Source organism: Macrobrachium rosenbergii, chromosome 56 (genome assembly GCF_040412425.1).
Source record: "Macrobrachium rosenbergii isolate ZJJX-2024 chromosome 56, ASM4041242v1, whole genome shotgun sequence".
NCBI classification, from domain to species: domain Eukaryota; kingdom Metazoa; phylum Arthropoda; class Malacostraca; order Decapoda; family Palaemonidae; genus Macrobrachium; species Macrobrachium rosenbergii.
In genome coordinates, this window is record NC_089796.1 from 14800562 (window position 1) to 14815133 (window position 14572).

Sequence of the window (14572 nt, forward strand, 5' to 3'; positions counted from 1 at the left end):
CAAGTTTGGACCATGTAAGCGGTTTTGGCATTGTCGACACACACGAGAGAGTGAGATTTTCAGTGTTAATTTTTTTATACATTTATTCAGTATACAGCATTGCACAGTTTGGTTTTTATTTTGTTTACAGCATTGTACAGTATATCTGTATTGTTTTTAAGTATATACAGTACTGGAGTAACAAAAAAGAAAAAAAATGTTACAAAATTGACATTTTACAGCCATACCGTGTTTTTTTCCATATCCACAAATTTCCAATCTCAACAAGGGCATTGGATATAAATCCTACTTACGACCAAGCTTGGTTCTGACCAACCGGTTGTAAGGCAAAATGGATGTAAATCGAACCTTAGAAAGTGGCTAACATACTGGTTAGGAAATAATATAAAACCTACATAGTACTGTAATGTAGTGCACAATCATTATTTCAATCTTATTACCATAATGTACTTATATTGATATATTTTGATCATTTATGTAATGTATATTAGTACAGATAGGCACAGAGTTACAACGGGGTTAGGTTCTTGCATGCATGTCGGAAGTCGATTTCAACGTAAATTGGTTTGTAATTCAGTCTACAGTACAGTTAATACTGTATGATGCTGCTGATAGGTCAGGGTAACTCAAACTGATGCTGCCTGAGTGATGACAGAGCTCTCCAAAGATGGCATGTTCCTGAGCAACTCAGTGGTCAATTGTCATACGGCTTGTACAGTAAACCCCGTATTCACAGGGATGGGGGATGCGTACGCAACCCCCCGTGAATAGCTAAAATCTGCGATTACTTAAAACCCCTCTAAAAACACTTAGAACTGCCTTTGAGATAGTTTGAACACAAGAAAAACCCTCTAAAAATGCTTATACTTGAGCATTTTAATAGTTTTATCCCAAAAACTGCATTTAGTCATGAAAACATGAAAATACAGTAATTAGTGAATATTTCTGTGAAAAATACGTGAATGGCGAATTTTCCCATGAATAATGGGTAGATACATTCCACAGAGAAATCCATGAATATGTGAGTCTGCGAATCATGGGGTTTACTGTACTCTTATGGATCAGCCCACCCAGCCCCGCTGCCAGAAGTACGATTGTAAGTACGAATGGTCGTATGTCAAGCAGGTTGTAAATTGGATGGTACTTGTATTATAGCAGATGATGGAGGAAATACTGCAAATGGCTACTTTCCAGTATGAATTCTCATATGAATTATAAGATGTTTCCTGGAATATGCTTTCCCACATTCCTTGCACATTAAAGGCTTCTTTTATGTATGAATTCTCATATTTCTTGAAAGATTAAATTTAGTAGAAAAAGCTTCCATATTTCCTTGCACATAAAAGGCATTTCTCTGGTATGAGTTATCATATGTCTTGTAAGATGTTTCCTGGAAAATGCTTTTCAGTGTGAATTTTCATATGTCTTGTAAGGTTAATTTTACTGGAAAATGCTTTCCCACATTCCTTGCACATGAATGGCTTCTCTCCAGTATGAACTCTCATATGAACTGTAAGATCATGTTTCCTGGAAAATGCTTTCCCACATTCCTTGCACATGAATGGCTTCTCTCCAGTATGAATTCTCATATGAACTGTAAGTTTATGTTTCATAGGAAATGCTTTCCCACATTCCCTGCACATGAATGGCTTCTCTCCAGTATGAATTTTCTTGTGAACTGCAAGATCTTGTTTCCTGGAAAATGCTTTCTCACATTCCTTGCACATGAATGGCTTCTCTCCAGTATGAATTCTCATATGAATGGCAAGATCAAGTTTCCTGGAAAATGCTCTCCCACATTCCTTGCATATAAATGGCTTCTCTCCAGTATGAATTCTCATATGAACTGTAAGTTCATGTTTCCCAGAGCATGCTTTCCCACATTCCTTGCACATGAATGGGCTCTCTCCAGTATGAATTCTCATATGAACTGTGAGCTGACGTTTCCTGGAAAATGCTTCCCCACATTCCTTGCACAAGAATGGCTTCTCTCCAGTATGAATTCTCATATGAACTGTGAGAGTGACGTTTCCTGGAAAATGCTTTCCCACATTCCTTACACATGAATGGCTTCTCTCCAGTATGAATTCTCATATGAGATGTAAGATGCTGTTTCATGGAAAATACTTTCCCACATTCCTTGCACATGAATGGCTTCTCTCCTGTATGAATCCTCTTATGAACTGTAAGATCAAGTTGTCTGGAAAATGCTTTCCCACATTCCTTGCACATGAATGGCTTCTCTCCAGTATGAATTCTTTTATGAACTGTGAGTACATGTTTCCTGGAATATGCTTTCCCACATTCCTTGCACATGAATGGCTTTTCTCCAGTATGAATTCTCTTATGAACAGTAAGATCATGCTTCCTGGAAAATGCTTTCCTACATTCCTTGCATGTGAATGGCTTCTCTCCAGTGTGAATTGTTGTATGAACTATAAGATCATGTTTCCTAGAATATACTTTCCCACATTCCTTACACATGAATGGCTTCTCTCCAGTGTGAATTCTTATATGTCTTGTAAGGGTAGTTTTACCAGAAAATGTTTTCCACATTCATTGCACATGAAAGGTTTCTCTTGAATATGATTTGCTTTCTATGGTCAGTGGATCCGAAAGGCTTCTTTCCACTATGACTGTTCTTTCTTTCGTGTTTTACTTCCTTTTTGCAAGCTACATGTAGTGGATCTTTTTCATTCAGCAATGAATTCATTTCATGTGAATATTCACCATCTTCATTAAACTCACAGAATACCTCTGGCTCTGCTTTGATGTCCATCAATGGATCCAAAGACAAAAAGTTACCATTACTAATTTCACTACAGGCAGACATGTTGCTATTTTCCTGATTTATGGAAGTGAGTGATAATGCATCTTCATTTTCACTTTTCAAAGGAAATTTTAAAGAATGTTCTGGATTCATTTTTGCCTTGTGTCCTTCAACATTTATAAAATTTTTTTCCCAATATGCTACAGTTGGTGAATCTTTTTCATTCAGTAATGAACTCATTTCATATGAATCTTCATCATCTTCATTAAACTCACAGAACACCTCTGGCTCTGCCTTGATCTCCATCAACGGATCCAGAGACGAAAAATTACCATTACTGGATTCACTAAAGTTTACCATGTTGCTATTTTCTTGATTTATGGGAGGGAGTGATACTGCATCTTCAGTTTCACTTTTCAAAGGAAATTCTAAAGAATATTCTGGATTCATTTTAACCTTTTGTCCTTCAGTGTTCACAGCAACTTTCCCCCAATTTGCTACAGGTCAAAAATCAAGCTCTGCACTGCATATCTTTGAACCTTGTGCATGCTACGTGCTTTGCAAAGCACCAGCATCCACTTTCAACTCAGGTGCCACACTGTCACTGTCCAGCATTAGAATTTCGTAATTTCTTTCTGAGCATTATTATCTGTATTTAAGATTTTGCTTGCTAGTTGCATAGGCTGTAATAACACGTGTCCTGTGTTACTGCTTTAAACACTCCATACAAACAGAATCACATTGAAATACATCAACTTCTTTATATTTTCAGTGAATACATAATGACATGCAAGAATGAAGAATGAGACATAACACTGTTCTGTAATGAAAATGTTTTCAGTTCGTAATGAAAATGTTTTCACTGACAACTCCTAATGCAATACTGTTTACATTTTATTTCCCAATAAAATCTGTTATAAATTGTACTCCCAATAAAATCTGTTATAAATTAAGTACAATATCTTGAAGGACTACAACCAGATTTCATTGCTGATGCCACGACTAACATTCAGAGCAGATTTTATTTTTGTTGTAATTTTTAAAGTAAGGGTACAATAATTCAGTCTCTTACACTTTAAGAGCTATTGGTAATGTTATATGTACCATTAAACACACATGCATTCCCAAAATCTTGATGGTCAAAATGACGAAGGTTCTTCTGAGGGAAAATCTGAAATCAAAGAACGCAACACATTGTTAGGAAACATAATGCCAGAACTGAAGCAAAATAAAATTTAATTCAGATTCTTATAAACATCTCAGGCCCATTAACAAGGAGTATATTGGACAATACCCAAATATTAATACAATCTGACCAGATGTTGTCCAAACACAGCATCAAAACATTCCTGAAGTAACAATGTAACAATAGATTAACAGTTAATATTAACTCTCACCCCCTCAGACCTGTATACCTTCTTAGCTTAACATTATTACTTATGAACATATCCTTATTAACAAATCAAAGACCAAAAATAGAAAATGCAAGAGGGCAGCATAAGAATTTTGTGGAGTAACAATAGGAAGGGTAATATAGTAAATGCTTAATTATATGTGATCCAGTTATTCATACCATATTATCCACAGATGCAGTGGATGATAAGAAAAAAAGGATGGGGAGGGGAATTGAATAGTAATTTCAAGAGGTGAAAGTTTTCAAATTAGTTTCACAGAATGTTACTATAGATACAATACACGGATAGCTATTAAGATCAGTAACGCTGCTGACAGTCCTGGAAGGTATGTGGTACATTTCCTCAAATATAATCAATTTTTTTCTGAGCCATACAAACCAGAGCTTTTTATGGAGTAAGTAAGTGGATTCCTCTCACTCATATACCATTACTAAGCACTTCTTTTGGCCTGCATATGCACTGTTAGCAACTTGGCTTTATCAACATGTAACTCCAGCCCCACAAGATGTACACTCGGCAAGGAAAGTGAAGATACAGTTTTTTTAAATCTTCGGACATACAGTATATTGCTCAATAATGCGAATCTGGCAACTTTAGAAAGGGAGGAGCTTCTGTCTGTGTTGGTTTTTGCTTGACCTCCTATAACTTTCAATCATATTCTACGATTCTGCATCATTGATACTTAAATGCAGTAGTAAGCTTTACAGTATTCGTTCAAGTTGTAATTTGCAGCGACAGTTCAAAATAAACATTTTTACGTAACCTACCAATTAACCTTATACAATGAATTTATGACACCACAATGAACGGAATCTTTGATCTTCCATAGTGAAATCAAGAGTTAAATTTGAAAACAACGTGGGAACAATAAAGAACGAATGCAATGTTAGGAGAGAGAGAGAGAGAGAGAGTTGCTGTTGTGTAAAGCCTAGGCCTATATGTAGAGCTTCTCATTTCATTTTTTTTTTTTAGAGATTGAGCGATACTATATTTGTATAGTATGTTTTCGATGGAGAGAGAGAGAGAGAGAGAGAGAGAGAGAGAGAGAGTTGCTGTTGTGAGCCTAGGCCTTTTGTAGAGCTACTCATTTCATTTTTTTTTAGAGATTGAGCGATACTATTTTATAGTATGTTTTTTGGAGAGAGAGAGAAAGTTATTGCGGGCAACGTCAAGAAACATCCAGTTACTTGTGTTTCCCGCTGAAGTGCTCCAACATCATAGAGAACGCTCTTGCAGATTTAAATAGATTTGGTCAACTTACCGTAGCTGTCGCAGCATTTACTGCCATTAATTCCAGCTGACTTTAACACTGTGAAATACAAATATGAATGTGTGAAAATTAAAGAAATTATCACTACCTCTACCTCGTTGATGATGCAATAATAAGCCTGTCCATAAGCGAGTAAATATTGCCGTTCTGATAAAGAGTACTACACCGAGATATTCACACACTATCTTTTAGATCTCTATGAACGAAGTCATCTGAGAAATTCTGATTACTTCGGACATGCTTGGTGTTTTTAAGTATCTGAACGTTTTGTTTTGCAGATTTAACATATATGATATAATTTGCATTGTATTTTCATATTCTAGAGTAAATTTACCGAGATTATGTGTTTTCTGTAAGAAAAAATAAAAATTCGATGAGAAATCTAAGAAAACTGTATCTTCACTTTTCTTTCATGAATGTATACATACATAAATAGAAATGAATAAAATGCCTTTTAGTTTGCAATGCTTCAAGGGTGGAAAAATGCAGAGGTAAAGCTGTTAAAAGTTCATATAGCCTACAAAGAGAGGGGTATTATTGGTCAGGGGGGGGGGGGGATAGACAAGGGTAATTGCATTTCCGGGGAAAAGGCTGGGAGGACCCTCTTCTGGTTGGGAACTTTCACGACTGTTATTAGCTCAAAGCAACAAAGTCATATAAAACATAATTTTGTCTATTGCCTTTGAGTGGCTAATAAGAGATGAGCCATGGCTACAGTACAGTTATTGATGTTTTGTGGCTTGGGGAGCACTTTTGTGATTGGGAGCTTTCAAGACTGTTATTGGTTCAAAAGCTAAGACATCATACAATGTCATTTTTTTTATCACCTCTGAGTGGCTGATGGAGATTAATCATGACTACACGCGGACATTTCATTCTCTCGTTGGGTGCTTGTGTGTGTATAAATTAAGCTACTCCACTACTCAGAATACTCCCACTCCCCCACCTCTGATGGATAAATCCAATGGTGGCAATGAATTTTTGAATGCTTAAATTTGCAAAACGAATAAAAAAAAACTAAATTGTAGTTTAAATATAAGAAATTAGTGTATTTCCAGGAGTCAAAGATGCTCCAACCTTGAAGATGCACACCACTAATGACTAACAAAATTTTGAAAACTTACACTCATCTTCAAGTTCATATGTGAAGACTTCTGGCCTAATACTTGCTAATAAGACCAGCAGGTTTGTTTTATTGTCAACCCCTCTCTCTCTCTCCTTGTCTAGGGAGAGGGGGGAACATGCATCCAAACCATCAATATAAGATGAAAGACAGGATGCCCTCATCATGTATTCACCTGCAAACTTGTCTGTCTAGCACATGATGGCTCGCTACCTGTCTCTTTGTCTAAAGAGAGAGACAAGTAAAAGAGAGAAGGGAGGAGACCAATCATTCACACCCCCTTCTCTCCCGCTTACTGAACACCTTGGATGAGAAGTACCCACAACTTGTTGGGCAGCCACCACAAGAGCGAAGGAAAAAGGTGTCCAAACACACGTGTGCAAGTCCTGAAGATTATATGAGGTAAATGTGGTCTGTTGCGACCACATACCTGCCCATATTGTCTCAGACGAAGAACAGGCCCATTGCTGTCTCATGAAGCTCATAAGAGGATGTGCTCTTTCAACCTTCTTCTTTGGCCAAGTCATTACTAATGGAGAGGCACTGACACTTAGGCCTGAGATACCGAGTTCTCTTAAGGTAGTGCTGCAGCGCTCTAACTGGACAAAGTAGTGTTTCATTCCGATCATACCTATGAAGTCCTTCAAGAAGTGACTGAAACAGACTCAAATCCGGTGTCAGGGACCTAAGGACTCTGAGTCTTTGTTATGAATTCCAAAACAACTCGAGTGTAACAGATTCCCTTCCCACTGAGTGCTTAGCATCGAAGGCCATGCAACTTGCCTACTCTCTTTGCCAAAGCTAGGATAAGAAAAGGAAAGACAGTCTTTGAGTAAGAACTCTGTCTGATGACCCTCTCTACAAATCGTATGGCGTGGGGGCTAGGCTCCTTAAGATAAGAATAGCAACTCACTCGGAGTCCTGAGTTCTTTGGGTGGGCAAGTCTGTTCGAAACTTCTTTTGTATGGGTTACGGAGAGATCATGGCTGGGACTTCCCATAACTTGGAGTCTCTCTGCTATGTCTTGGTGCAGGGACTTCATCCCTATCACCAGGCTGCTCTGGCAACTGAGCTTGTCTGCCACCCCATTTCGAGACACCAGTATGTAACTGGCTGACAGCTCCACCAAGTGTGCTACTGCCTACTGCTGTACCTGCACTGTCAACCTGTGCAACTGGAAGGACACCAGTCCCCCCTGCTTGTTGATGTAATCTGTTACCACATAAAATTCTTATGCTGTCCTCTTGCATTTTCTATTTTTGGTCTTTGATTTGTTAATAAGGATATGTTCATAAGTTATAATGTTAAGCTAAGAGGGTTTCAGATCTGAGGGGGTGAGAGTCAATATTAACTGTTAATCTATTGTTGTACTGTCACTTCAAGAATGTTTTGATGCTGTGTGTGGACAACATTGTATTAATATTTGGGTATTGTCAAATATGCTCTTTGTTAATTGGCCTGAGATGTTTATAGGAACCTGAATTAAATTTTATTTTGTTTCAGTTCTGGCATTGTTTTCTAACTCTGTGTTGCATTCCTTGATTTCAGTTTCTCCCTCAGAAGAACCTTTGTCAGTTTTGAGCATCAAGATTTTGGAAATGCATGTGTGCTTAATGGTACATGTAACATTACCAATGCCTCTTGAAGTGTAAGAGACTGAATTATTGTACCGCTACTTTAAGAATTACAACAACAAATAAAACCTGTTCTGAATATTAGAGTCGTGGCATCAGCAATGAAATTTGGTTGTAGTCCTTCAAGATATTATAATTAATTTACAACAGATTTTAGTGGGAAATCATTTGTAAACAGTTTTGCATTAGGATTTGTCAATTGAACAAATTTTCATTTCAGAAAAGTGTTATATATCATTCTTGCATGTCATTATGTATTCACTGAAAATATAAAATATTTTGTTATTACAGCCTTTATGAAACTTGCAAGCAAAATCTTAAATACAAATAATACTGCTCGCAAAGAAATGCTGAAAATCTAATACTGGATAGTGTGACAATGTGGCAGCCTGAGCTGAAAGTGGATGCTGGTGCTTTGCAAAGCAAGAGGCATGCAAAAGATTTAAGGATGTGAAATGCAAAGCTTGAATTTCAACCCGTAGCATATTGGGGAAAAGACATAAACGTTGAAGGACAAGAAGTTAAAATGAATCCAAAATCTTCTTTAAAATTTCCTTTGAAAAGTGAAACTGAAGATGCAGTATCTCTCCCTTCCATAAATCAAGAAAACAGCAACATGGCTGACTTTAGTGAAACCAGTAAAGGTAACGTTCTGTCTCTGGATCTGTTGATGGATATCAAAGCAGAGCCAGAGGTATTCTGTGAGTTTAATGAAGATGATAAATATTCATATGAAATGAATTTAGTTCTGAATGAAAAAGATTCACTAACTGTAGCATATTGGGAAAAAAATGTTATGAATGTTGAACATAAATCAAGAAAATAACATGTCTGCCTGTAGTGAAACCAGTAATGGTAACTTTTTGTCTTGAGAGCCATTGATGGACATCAAAGAAGAGCCACAGGTATTCTGTGAGTTTAATGAAGATGATGAATATTCATATGAAATGAATTCAGTACTGAATGAAAATGATCCATTAATTTGAAAAAAGAAGTAAAACATGAAAGAAGGAATAGTTACAGTGGAGAGAAGCCTTTCAGATCCACCGACTGTGAGAAAGCATTTTACAAGAAAATTACTCTTAAAAGTCATATAAATCATACATGAAAGATACTGTTGTGCAAGGAATGTGGGAAAACATTTTCTGGTACAACTTCCCTTACAAGACATATAAGAATTCACTGTAGAAAAGCCATTCATGTGTAAGGAATGTGGGAAAGTATGTTCCAGGAAACATGACCTTACCATTCATAAAAGAATTCATACTGGAGAAAAGCTATTCTTGTGCAAGGAATGTGGGAAAGCATTTTCCTGGAAGTACGATCTTACCATTCATAAATGAATTCATACTGGAGAATAGTTATTCATGTGCAAGGAATGTGAGAGAGCATATTCCATGAAACATGTACTTACAGTTTATAAAAGAATTCAGACTGGAGAGAAGCCATTCATATGCAAGGAAGATGGGAAAGTATTTTCCAGGAAACCTGATCATACAATTCATAAGAGAACTCATCGGGAGAGAAGCCATTCATGTGCAAAGAATGTGGGGGAAGCATGTTCCAGGAAACATGAACTTACAGTTCATATGAAAATTCATAATGGAGAGAAACCATTCATGTGCAAGGAATGTGGGAAAGTATTTTCTAGGAAACTTGATCTTACCATTCATATAACAATTCATGCTGGAGAGAAGCCATTCATGTGCAAGGAATGTGGGAAAGCATTTCCAGGAAGGATTCCCAGGACCAGTACTGGTGCCAAGGGGGTCCATAGAACCCCGTGCAATGATAGAAGGACCTTTACCAGCCCAGGAAGGTGAAATCCCCAGACTGGTACCAGTGCCATGGGGGTCCATGGAACCCCATGCAGCAGTTGCTCCCATGTCTGTAGACAGGGTGGGAGTGCAAATGAGAGATCCCTTAGCCTTTTCCATGGAGGAAGGCAGGCTTCTTCTTCTTCCTCTGCTTGCTAGCTTTGGAAGAAGAAGGGGGAGAAGTGACAGCACACAACGAAGATGAACATGAAGATGACAATGATTCTTCGACTTCTACTGATGGTCCGTCAACGTTCCGGAGACCCTTGCACCGTTCCCGGAGACCCTTACCAGTCCAGGAAAAAAAAATTCCTGGGATCAGTACCATTGCCATGGGGGTATGTGGAACCCAGGCCAGCAGTAACTCCGTGTTATAGGCATCGGAAGCTCCTGTGCAATAGACACCAGAAGCTTCTGTGCAATAGGCATCAGGAGCTGCAGTACCATAGATACTGCTAGCATGAGGTTCTGTTTCATTCCTAAGCCCCTTGGGCTTCACATCATCTGAAAAAACAAGTCAGGTTAAGGGAGGCAATCTTCCTTCACCCCGAGAAGGATAAATCCTCCTCCAAGTGAAAGGGGACTGTCATAGAGCAAAGCATGAGGGTTCACTATAACGAGGTGAGAAACTGGTTTAGGTTTGTTGCCTAAAAACAAAGGTTTCTCTCCCCAGGCTCATATAAGTCGTGGGTTTGCATTATACCAATATGTATACTGTATAAGCAAAACAACTACAAACACTCATTATCACAATCAAAAACAAAAGGATACAAAAGTCAAGCAGTCAGTCGAGCAGAGAAGACGTCTACATTCGACGGAAGCTGAAAGCAAAGTGAGTGTGTAACAACGAGTGGGTGGGGCTTCCACCTCTACTGTTGGTAGTTAGCTACCTTGTTTAAAAGTTAAACAGCCATTCCAGCTCACACTGCAAGCAAAATCCTTATGTAAAGAACAAAGGTTTGTATTTGTGTACGAACAAATGGATAAGGAGGTTGTGTTAGAGCCTTCTCCCATCATTCTCAAAACTACCCACAAGCCATATCTTCACGTGGCCGTCTCTATATTTACTTAATTTTCTTTTAATTCAGTTTTGCTTGCAGTGAGGGTTCACAAAATACTTGGGGTGTCTCGTGGGGATGAAACCCCTCTGGGCAGGTTAGGGCACATTGTCCGAGGTTATGTTAGGTTAGGTTAAGATAATTCTGGTTATATACTAGTTCACATTCCCTCCGAAATGCTTACTAGGTCTACTGTAGCCCTGACCCTTCACTGCATTTACTTCTATGTAAACATATAGGCAAGATCCCTTCATCTGCGTTCTAACTGGCACGTAGTTTTGAGAACGACAGGAAGTCTCTAACACCACCTCCAAACAGAAGTTTAGTTACGGTGACCGGACGTCATGGTTTACCTGGGACAGTCCCTATTTTCGCATCACCCATCCCGGCGTCCCTGAAACGTCAGGAAATGTCCCGGCCTGTGGCATTTTCCGACGAGCTGTGTACTTTTCCCTAGACCCATTCTGATTCCAAGTCATACTTTCTGCCCATCATAACATAAGACAGGGTTAGTCGTCCTTCTTCCGAGTCTGACGCCTACTGGTGCAGTGTTGCTGAAATGAGGAAAAATCTATTTATAACTGTTTTAATAAATGTAAAAGCACTTTTGGTACTTTTTTACTTTCACCTGCAATTCCTGATTAAGACAACGTAAGGTTTTGGTATGTCCATAACGAACAGCATACTATATAATGTACACGAAAGAGTTTGTTTCTTGCTCTTCAGGAAAGTGTGTCTTTCAGTCAATTTTCACAAACCGTTTTTGGCTTCAGGGGCTTCCCCTGCCAAAACCCCCAGGTCCCAGGTTACCCCCAGAAAAATCTGGTCACCATAGTTTAGTTCTTGTGTAGGCTATATGGTAATTCAATATATTAGCTCCGCGCCTGTTTTTACCTTTCCAACTGGTTTTTTCTACACTTTTAGGGGTTCTGATACTGGCGGTGCATCTGTTTGTTGTTGGCCAAATGGAATGTCCCTTCACCATGTTTAGTACTGGCCTGGGGGGTTTGGTACCCATATGTTGACAAGTTATTGCACTTGCCAGACGGGATATGAACTGTTCGAAACAGACGTATATACCCGTGCTCTGTCTTGTGAAGATCGCGTATGGAAATCCCTTGTTGGATGGGCTTCGGGGGTTAATTCCAGGTTAATTACGCTCGAGCGCCAAAAATTAAAGGTAAATTCATAACTAGCAACCAAAAAACTGTAGAAAAAGTTAAGTTAGAAGGCAGTCGCCACAGCAGAGCTACTATATAGTTCTACCTGCTATATAATGCAATACAAGCGGGATAATTTGAGAAATCCTGAGATAATGAGAAATTCTCAGTCTTTTCTTTACAATTTTACTGTCATTCCTAAGGGGCTGGCACTACTCTATAGGCTACACGGAGCACGCAGAGCCTCTGATTTTCTCCCTTGCTCTGCATTAATACATTCTTTCCTATAGCCTGTTGTTTAATCCAAAAATTATATCAATACACAGGAAATTTGTGCAGCCCTCTCTTTAAAATTATATCAGGGAGTAATCTGTTCAGGCACGGCACTGCGTCTATACCATGGGCCTAATGATACATGCCTCTAAGAGCTACTCTACCTTAGGTGCATTTCTTCCAAAAATGACCTGAACTATACCCTAAGCTGACATTAAGCATAAGACTGAATGAATTACTTACTCACCATACATATTGAAGGTATTTAAAGCGAGGAGACATTCTGGTGTGTAAACATTCGTAGTATATTTTGGTTACGGTAGTGTTAGTGAGTTTGTTTATATTTTCTATGGCTACGTGCGCTTTAAACAGTTCACTTTGCATGGTTTTATGTACAGCTCTCCACAGGGATAATTTCCTCTCTGGCGGGCACTTGTACGTTTTCAAAATAAGGTGCTAATTATATATTTTATATATAATTGTCTTTCAGTGTTTTCTCGTCAGTATCGTAGCTCCTGCAGAATAGGAGAGTCTTTAGTTCTTTTTTAAATTTGCGTTCTTCTTGTATGCTCTTCCTGTTCTCAGCTTCCTCTCTGATAACATCTGTGAAAAGTTGTTAACTAAAAATTCTTCCTTATATGTTCCTAATATTGCCGTACATGGAGAAGTAAAGTAAAAAGTGCTCAAATTTTAATATAGTCACTCACCCCTCTGACCTTTTCCGATCATTTAGCTTAAGAGTCAAGCTTGTTCAGCCTATTGTAGTAGCTCTGCTAATCGGTTTTCTTTACGGAGGCATCAAACAAGTTTCTTCTCTTATAACTACTGCCATTACTTTCTTATAGATATTCGAAGTTGACTTTTCCTTCATTTCCCCTTCCCTTGCTTCTCCCCGCCCCACCCCGCCATTTGTTAATCGTTTCTTTTCTTTCTTTTTTAATCTCCTCTAGTTTTCTTCAGTTATGTTTAACCCCTCGTCAATTTGCGCAATTCAAAGTCTTTTCTTGTTTTCGCAATGACACAAGGTTATCTCACAGAGGAGCTTCTGATTGTTAAGGGTATGCATCAGATAAAGTAATTTGTCCTTAATATCCCGTGAATATTGAATGACACTCATATTTCAGATATTAGGGAACAACATGCTGTGTACTATACATTGGTGCGTTCAGTATTGTCATGTAAAATTGGTTTTAAATTTCTTGCAATTCATTTTTGTATATTTCATGTTTTCCGTGGTATCCATTAAAGTTGATATTTCAACACAGCTTTCTTGTCATCACCCAGCACAAATTTTGCCTATGTGACTGAGTTAGCCATCTTTGCCATGCTTTGCCCTAGTAGGAGTTCTATTATCGCGTTCTCTTAAGCAATCTGTCTTTAAATGGCTACTACTATCTCCTCCAAAGAATGACCTACGATCAGCCCGTTATCTGCATGGAACGGTGCCATGATTCTTAGAATCTGTTTTTTTTCTTTAATGATCTGGTCGAGTACTAGCAGGAAGAATATGGTTGATCAGTTACACACCTGCCTCATGCCATTTGTTGCGCTTACTTCTTTTCGTGTATATTGTTGGGAAATTTTGTTGTATCATTTGTATACATCTTAGCAATTGCATCTGTATCCTCTGCATGTAATCGTTTCATCATGACCTCAGTAAGTTTTCTTCTATTTGTGGAGTCAAAGGTTTTCTGAAAATCTCTTGATATTACAAATAAGGAGTAATTTTTTCTGTTTCTTGTATACAGTGTTTTGATATATACAAATGATTTATCACTCTTCTATGCTCCATATTTCACTGCGCTTTTCTGTTTCTATCATTTAATTATTCAGACGAAACTTTTTGTTAAAGTTGCAGTTCTGAGATATTTAACAGTGGATTATTGACTCTTTGGTGCGATAACAGATTCAGTAGCCCAGGAGCATTAGGGTTAAACGTGGAAAAAATGTAGAAAGCTGAATTTTTGCACAGAGCGTCTTTGAGACCTATCAAGTCAAAATATCCAAAGTCTCCAAAATTTCTCCTTGTGCTTTTCAAGCATTAGCCATAAA

The 14572-nt window shown here is 38.2% G+C and overlaps 2 protein-coding genes across 3 annotated transcripts in view; one reads left to right on the forward strand and one right to left on the reverse strand.

Annotated features, from left to right (window-relative positions):
- The window catches only part of LOC136836734 (vitelline membrane outer layer protein 1-like), a 276601-nt gene that overhangs the window by 59981 nt on the left and 202048 nt on the right, over positions 1–14572 (forward strand). The window contains exon 7 of one of the 2 annotated variants that reach the window (XM_067101262.1): positions 10601–10613. The exons of the other annotated variant lie outside the window; for it this stretch is intronic. The gene's annotated coding sequence lies outside the window, so the exon portion shown is untranslated. Of the gene's footprint in view, positions 1–10600; positions 10614–14572 lie in introns of those variants that run through there. 2 annotated transcript variants of the gene reach the window in all.
- On the reverse strand, positions 1236–11641 carry LOC136836731 (zinc finger protein 568-like). The gene is given in 3 exon segments (XM_067101253.1): positions 1236–2021; positions 2023–3941; positions 11441–11641. Coding segments are annotated over 2 exon segments (1188 nt in total). The 5' UTR covers positions 2557–3941; positions 11441–11641; the 3' UTR covers positions 1236–1367.